Source organism: Maylandia zebra, linkage group LG19 (genome assembly GCF_041146795.1).
Source record: "Maylandia zebra isolate NMK-2024a linkage group LG19, Mzebra_GT3a, whole genome shotgun sequence".
In the NCBI taxonomy this organism is placed as follows: Eukaryota; Metazoa; Chordata; class Actinopteri; order Cichliformes; family Cichlidae; genus Maylandia; species Maylandia zebra.
Genome location: NC_135185.1, coordinates 24,434,869 through 24,442,409, shown reverse-complemented (window position 1 = coordinate 24,442,409; position 7,541 = coordinate 24,434,869). Strand labels below are relative to the sequence as shown.

General features: G+C 42.0%; 1 protein-coding gene across 1 annotated transcript; it reads left to right on the top strand.

Annotated features, from left to right (window-relative positions):
- Positions 1 to 2,271: 2,271 nt before the first annotated feature.
- LOC143414101 (B2 bradykinin receptor-like) lies at positions 2,272 to 3,569 on the top strand. The gene has a single exon (XM_076877762.1). It carries the CDS (start codon positions 2,300 to 2,302, stop codon positions 3,221 to 3,223), a length of 924 nt encoding a protein of 307 aa, XP_076733877.1. The 5' UTR covers positions 2,272 to 2,299; the 3' UTR covers positions 3,224 to 3,569.
- Positions 3,570 to 7,541: the final 3,972 nt, after the last annotated feature.

The following is a 7,541-nucleotide window of genomic DNA, read 5'->3' as shown; positions in this document are numbered from 1 at the left end:
CTGTAAGCACAGAAGCCCCAACCAGCTGCTGTTTTAAATTGTGTTATTTGTGGAACAGTCAATCAGTGTTTTCCAATAGAGAAACACATTTTTTGTCCTCTGTGCAAGATGAATATGTTCCTGTCATTTGCACATATAATCCAGATTCACAGTTAGGGTGGCCCTGTTGTATTACAGAAGTTTACAACATGTATGACTGCAATAATTGCAGCTTGCATCCATGCTCTAGACCAAGGACAGAGAAGCAAATAAAATAAAAAGTATTCAAAAGGAAAAAACAAAAGAGAAAAAAGTGAGTTCTACTTTGTTTAATTATTGGAAACAAATAGTGTCAGCGACAGTTTTATTACTTCTTATCAAAGAATCTAAATTTTGTTTTCTTCAACTTATTGTATCGAGTATTTATTCAACTCAAGTCCTTTGCAACAATTATGTCTAGGATTATTTAATTACATTAACACGGAGGCAGGCATTTAATATTGAATCAATATCTGCTTTTTATGCATAAAGTGTCATCTTCTGTTTTGAGGTTTTTCATGAATATTTTGGAGATTAATTTAAATCTCTGCTCTTCGTTTTTGAAAGGTAGTTTTGTTTATAGTTTTGTTAGGTGTGGTATTATATCCCTGTGATTCTTCTATACATTTATTGTAATTTGCAAGGCTTATTTTGTACTTATCTTAGCGTCTTTTACCTTATAATATAAACACACCTTGAGGTGACTGTTTTTGTGATTTGGCACCATTCAAATAAAATTTGAAGGCTGAATATTATCTTCTAATTGTGTGTATTCTGTATAATTTATTATATATGCTTGTTAATTGAGACCTTCTTAGCTCTTGTTACTGGTGACTTTGAAGCTGCATTTAGCTTCTTCCCTTTTCTCGTATCTAGTTGTCTCTGTCTGTCACCATTTTGGTTTGTATGTATTCTGGTTTGTCTGCTCCCTTTCATCAGTTCCTGTCTTTACTTTTAAAGTTTCTGTTTCTGCCCATGTCGTTTAGTTTTACTTACTTTCGCTGCCCTTTCCTATTTCCTGACTTACCTCAACTCTGTTCTGTTCCCCACCTGTTTCACCTCCGTTCATCACATTTTGTGTACATGTTGTCTCTGACTTTCTTTGTTGGATCATCAGTATTATGGTGTTCTTACAGCAGAGTAAGTCCCGTATTGGTATTTTAATCGATAACCACAGCGTCTAACATGTTGCCATTAAGTTAATAAATGGAAAATTTTCTCTGTCCATAATAGGGTCATTTTTGTTAATAAAATCAACCCAGAGAAAAAAATGTTTAGAAGTAACTAAGGACTTCAGTGAAGAGTCAAGGAAGTGGTCATAGACTGGGTGTGATGTCTCTCTTATCTGAAATCACTTGACTATCAGTTTAGTTTCTTCTTTAAATTAAGCCTTTCAGAAAGAAGACTGTAGCAGAAGGTACTGAGAGAGTGTAGCTGGCTGTTTGCTCTTTTTCCATCAGGAGCACACACTAATTTGCCTGCAAGGTATGTAAACGCTTAATTTGGCTTGGAATTTACTTTCTTATGTCTTTACCTTTAGTTGGAATATTTGCAAGGTCTAAATCACTGTCCATCAGGAACAGTGTTTTTGACCTTTTGGCACTATCTTCATAAAAAAGGAAATTTCTTCAGTTTAACAGCTGCACAGGTTTTGGAAGCAGTGATGTTCTTAGGTGTACAGTAACGTGTCGACAAGTAGACGGCAGATTAACTGATTTTGTCTCAGCATGTTTGTCTCAGCATGTTTGTCTCAGCATGTTTTGTGTTTTGATCAAATTCAGCCTCATGCAGTAACAACGTTTATAGTAATGTATTTAACACAAATGAAAATGTATTTAATAAAGGCTGCCCCCCAAAACATATAATAAATTCACATTTAAATTGTTTTAAACTGTCTGTAAATGTGAGGATGGAAATACTAAACTTGTGAACTTGTTTTACGTAGCTGGTGCTGTGGTGATGACTCTATGATGCTGGAAAGCACGCTCAGCTCTAAATATGATGTAAAATTGCATGTTTTCTAATATGATGATGGTCTTTAAAACTGAATCAAATACTATATATCAATCCATTTTCTTCTGCTTATCCAATTCAAGTCGCTCGGGGTCTGAAGCCGGGTAGTTACATATCAGTCTTATTCAGAATTAGGTGTATCTATGTTTTCTGTCATCGTAACAAATTATGTTAAAACAATGCCAGGTAACAAGATATTTATGTTTTCTATTTTGGTATCCTTTATTTCACTCCAGCATCCCTGCCAACTTAATTCCTGACACTGAAGATGACTGGAAACCAAAGCAACGCAAGTGAAGAGCATTGTCCCACCATTTTTAACAACAACACGTTAATCTTCTGTATGACTCCAGTTTATGTCATCTGCCTGCTTGCAATCATCTTTAATGCGTTTGTGCTGATGGTTTTCTGCCTCCACAAGAAGGCCTGCACTGTGACTGAGATCTACTTGAGCAACTTGACTGGAACTCATCTTGTTCTGATGTGCTGTTTGCCCTTCTGGACTGATGATGTAAGATTAAGCATTGACTGGCCTTTCAGTGAAAGCCTGTGCATGCTGGTAAAAGCTGGTGTGAGAATGCATTTATTTTGCAATATCTACTTTCTTGTTCTGGCTATCTTAGATTGTTATGTGGCACTGGTGCACCCACTTTTCCACGAGTTGATGAGCAGGCCATTTTATGCCAAACTGGGATGTCTGTTTGTGTGGAGTTTTGGTTTGGTCTTTGCTTTCCCCATATTCATCTACAGTAAGGTAAAATTGAACCCTCAGTCAAATATTACTGAATGTATAGTCGACTCCACTTCACTAGATCAATATCTGCTGTATGACTTGAGAGACATAATATTCAACTTTATCATCCCTGTTATCATTATTTTGTTCTGTTCTGTCAGAATTATTACAATTCTGAGAAAAAAGCGAATGGGGTTTTTAAAACCTGAGAGAACAGAGCAGAAGACCACGACTCTCATCCTGGCAGTTGTACTGTCATACCTGATCTGCAGGGTGATATTCTGCGTGAGAATATTTGTGGTCAAAAACACTGACATTCAGAAATGTCACATCATGCTGGAAATCATCAATTTGGTCTGTGTGTACTTAGGCTTCTTTGACAGTGTCCTTAACCCCATTCTCTACATCATCATTGGAAAAAGCTTCCAGAACAGGACAAAGGAATTCTTCAAGCAGTGAAAAAAGCCTTAAAGGTAGAATAATTAAACTGCCAATTATTCATCCAAGCATTAGGAGCCTTTGTGTTCATATATATATTCTTACATTGGCAGCAAAATGTGTGATCTTAGAGAGAAGACGTTATAGCAGCTTCCATAACTTAAAAAACTTATTTTGCTAGAAGGGTTTTAAACTAAGTTGTCTGTTTGGGTTTTTGATTTGTTTTTCATTATTATATGATTGTGTTTCTGCCACTGACTCATATCATCCAAATAGGATTATTAGGGTTGTGGCTATCATACTAGGTGACTTACCTGGGAGCAGAGTGTGTAAATCTATGTGTAACCTGCATAAAGCTGACAGCTACCCTCTGGGCAACTGTCTTCTTAAAATTTCTTTTTCTAAATTCTTGTACATGCAAATAGTGTTTGGTAATTCTGCAGCTACTGTATTAATACTTGTTGTCAATGAATAAAAAAATTAATTTCTATTCACCGTGTGACTTATTTATTCAAACAAATCACTACATAATTACGCTGTGTAAGAAAAATTGTGACGGTTTAATAAATCACATCATACATTTATGTATGATCCAGGAGATAAAAATCTCCTGGATCACCTGTTGAGAGAGAAAGAATAGAAAACAAGCAAAAAAACCAAAGCAACATACTAAACACAACACCATCGCATTAATCTAGCTAAGTGTAAACAGCAGTAAATACTAAATATTGAATGTTGTTATGCAGCACGCAGGACAGACAGCGCACAATGTGCTTTGAAGTAGCATATCAAATTCATTTCAAGATACTGACTATATTTTTAAAATGGTGCACTGGCAGACCTCCAGGCATTTTTGTCATTTTTCAACACAAATATCTTAAAAAACACCTTTTTAAAGGTGAACACCTGAAAGTTTTTCCAGGTCTTTCCTGCAGTCAAAATGAATCAGGATCTGTAGTTTGGAATAGACATGTCGTTAAAAGTCTCCTTCTTAATTAGCTCATGTTTTTACATTTTCTTCTTCACTGTTGTTTTTTGGCTGCTCCCTTTAAGGGTCGCTATAATGGAAACCCAAATCAAAGTCTGTGTATTCCAGATTTAAATTTGCAGTTTATCGAGGATCACTGAGCAGTCCTTACCTTTAAATCTAACCTCTTTTCTTTCTCAAATGTTGTGCTTGTCTTCCTACGTGCTATCCAACGTGTGAAACCTGCTGTGAGGACTATTAAAGTGTGGCCAGAGGGGACAGACGCAGTGCTCCAGGACAGATTTAAAAACACAGACTGGAATATGTTCACCCACACAGACCTGGACCAGTACGCCTCATCTGTACTGGATTACATCTCCAAAACCACAAACAGTGTCACCACCCAGAAACGGATCACCATGTACCCCAACCAGAAGCCTTGGATGAACCAGGATGTTAGTCTCCTCCTGAAGGCCCGCAACACCGCCTTTAGGTCAGGAGATGCACACGCCTACAGTACAGCCAAATTCAAATTCAAATTTTATTTGTCACACACACACAACCATACACAGTATGACATGCGGGTGAAATGCTTGTAGCTGTACATTGCCCGACCATTAAATGACAGAAGAAAAAGTTTTACAATATTTACAATTTACAGGTTACTACAAAATTTACAAATTAACTTAGGAATTTACAGTAAAGAATGTGCAAATAGCAGATGAGATTATAAAGATTATAAATTATAGGAATTATAGGATTATAGGAAATGTGTGGTGGTGCATGTGGTGACGTGTGTGAGAGTCCAGTCTTATAGTGACGTGTGTGGGAGAGTCCAGTCCTACACCTGGTTCAGGGCCCGAATAGCCTGGGGGAAGAAGCTCCTCCTCATTCTCTCTGTTTTGGCCTTAAGGGAGCGGAAGCGCTTCCCAGACCTCAACAGTGAGAAGAGTCCATTGTTGGGATGGGAGAGGTCCATCATAATCTTCCTAGCTTTGGACTTGCACCGCTTGGTGTAGATGGACAGCAGGTCAGGGAGCTCTGATTGAATGATGCGTTCGGCTGAGCGCACCACTCTTTGCAGATCTCATCTGTCCTGCTTGGTGCTGTTCCCAAACCAGGTGCAGATGTTTGCCGTCAGGACGCTCTCGATGATGTAGGAGTAGAAGTTCTTGAGCACCTTCAGTGGCAGATGGAAGTCTCTAAGTCTTCTAAGGAAGAAGAGGCGCTGACGGGCTTTCTTAACCAGGGAGTTGATGTGGCAGGACCATGACAGGTCCTGAGTGATGTGAACACCCAGGTATCAGAAACTGTCCACTCTCTCCACTGGCATGCCACTGATGATGAGGGGTTTGTAATTCCTCGCCTGCTTTGTAGTGAAGTCCACGATCAGCTCCTTAGTCTTGCTGATGTTTAGGAGGAGGTTATTCTCCTGGCACCAGGTCTCCAGGTTCCTAATCTCCTCCAGGTAGGCCGTCTCGATGTTGTCGGAGATCAGGCCCACAACAGCAGTGTCGTCAGCAAACTTGACAATGGGAGTGGTGTCTGATGTGGCTACACAGTCATAAGTGTACAGTGAGTACAGCAGGGGGCTTAAAACACAGCCCTGAGGCGCTCCAGTGCTGAGTGAGATGGAGGGGGAGACTTGTTTTCCCACCCTCACTGATTGGGGTCTGTCTGTGAGGAAGTTGAGGGTCCACTGACACAGTGATGAGCTGAGTCCTAGATCCGTCAACTTGGTGAAAAGCTTAGAGGGAATTATTGTGTTGAATGCTGAACTGTAGTCCACGAACAGCATCCTAACATAATTCCCTCTGCCAGTGTCCAGGTGACTCAGGGATGTGTGGAGCAGGTGAGATATGGCATCGTCTGTGGAACAATTAGTCCGGTAAGCAAACTGAAGTGAGTTGATGGTGGCAGGAAGTGAAGAAGCTAGGGCTAATCTAAAGAAGGGCATCAAAAAAGCCAAACACCATTACAAAAAGAAGGCAGAAGAACACTTCTCCAACTCCAACCCCCGACGCATGTGGCAAGGACTCCAGACCATTACAGACTACAGGACCACCAAACCCTCCCCCGCATCCTCTGATGTCTCCTTCCTCAAGGAGCTCAACAGGTTTTATGCTCGTTTTGAGCGAGGGAACCCCACAACCACAACCAAAACAGACATGACGCCAGACCACCAACCTCTGACTCTCTCCCCCACCGATGTAGGAGCGGTGCTGAGCAGGATCAATGTCCACAAGGCTGCAGGTCCTGATGGCATCCCCGGGCGTGTTCTCAGAGCGTGTTCTGGGGAGCTTGCACGAGTGCTCACAGACATATTCAACCTGTCCTTGGTCCACGCTGTGGTACCGACCTGCTTCAAATCCACCTCCATCATCCCGATACCCAAAAACTCCAACCCATCTAGCTTCAATGACTACCGCCCAGTAGCACTCACCCCCATCATCACTAAGTGCTTAGAGCAGCTGGTCCTAACACACTTCAAATCCTGTCCCCCCCCCCCCCCCCCCCCCCCCCTCCTCCCCCTTGACCCCCACCAATTCGCATACCGCCGGAGCACAGTGGATGCAGTCTCCATCGCACTGCACTCTGTCCTCTCACACCTGGACAACAACAACACCTACGCCAGAATGCTGTTTATAGACTTCAGTTCAGCATTCAATACAATCCACCCCTCACAACTCATCAGGAAACTGACAGACCTGGGCATCAGTTCCCTCATCTGCAAATGGTTACTGGACTTCCTGACAAACCGCCCCCAACATGTCCGGCTGGATAACCACTGCTCATCTACAATCACAATGAACACCGGTGTACCACAAGGCTGTGTGATGAGGCCTTTCCTCTACTCCCTCTTCACCCACGACTGCAGACCTGCTGATGGTTCCAACACCATCATTAAGTTTGCAGATGACACCACGGTGATTGGCCTCATCAGTGACAACGATGAGGCCGCCTACAGGGAGGAGGTGGATCGTCTGGCTGAGTGGTGCGACACAAACAACCTGCTGCTTAACACCAAGAAGACTATGGAACTCATCGTGGACTACAGGAGGAATGCTGACCCACATCCACCCATCCACATTAAGGGGACGGCTGTGGAGCGCGTGAGCAGCTTCAAGTTCCTGGGAGTCCACATCTCCGAGGATCTCATCTGGACGACCAACTGCTCCAAGCTGGTCAAGAAGGCTCACCAGCGCCTCTTCTTCTTGAGGACTCTGAGGAAGAACCACCTGTCCTCAGACATCCTGGTGAACTTCCATCACTGGTACCATCTAGAGCATCCTGACCAACTGTATAACAGTCTGGTACAGGAACTGCTCTGCCTCGGACCGGAAGGCGTTGCAGAGGGTCGTGAAAACTGCC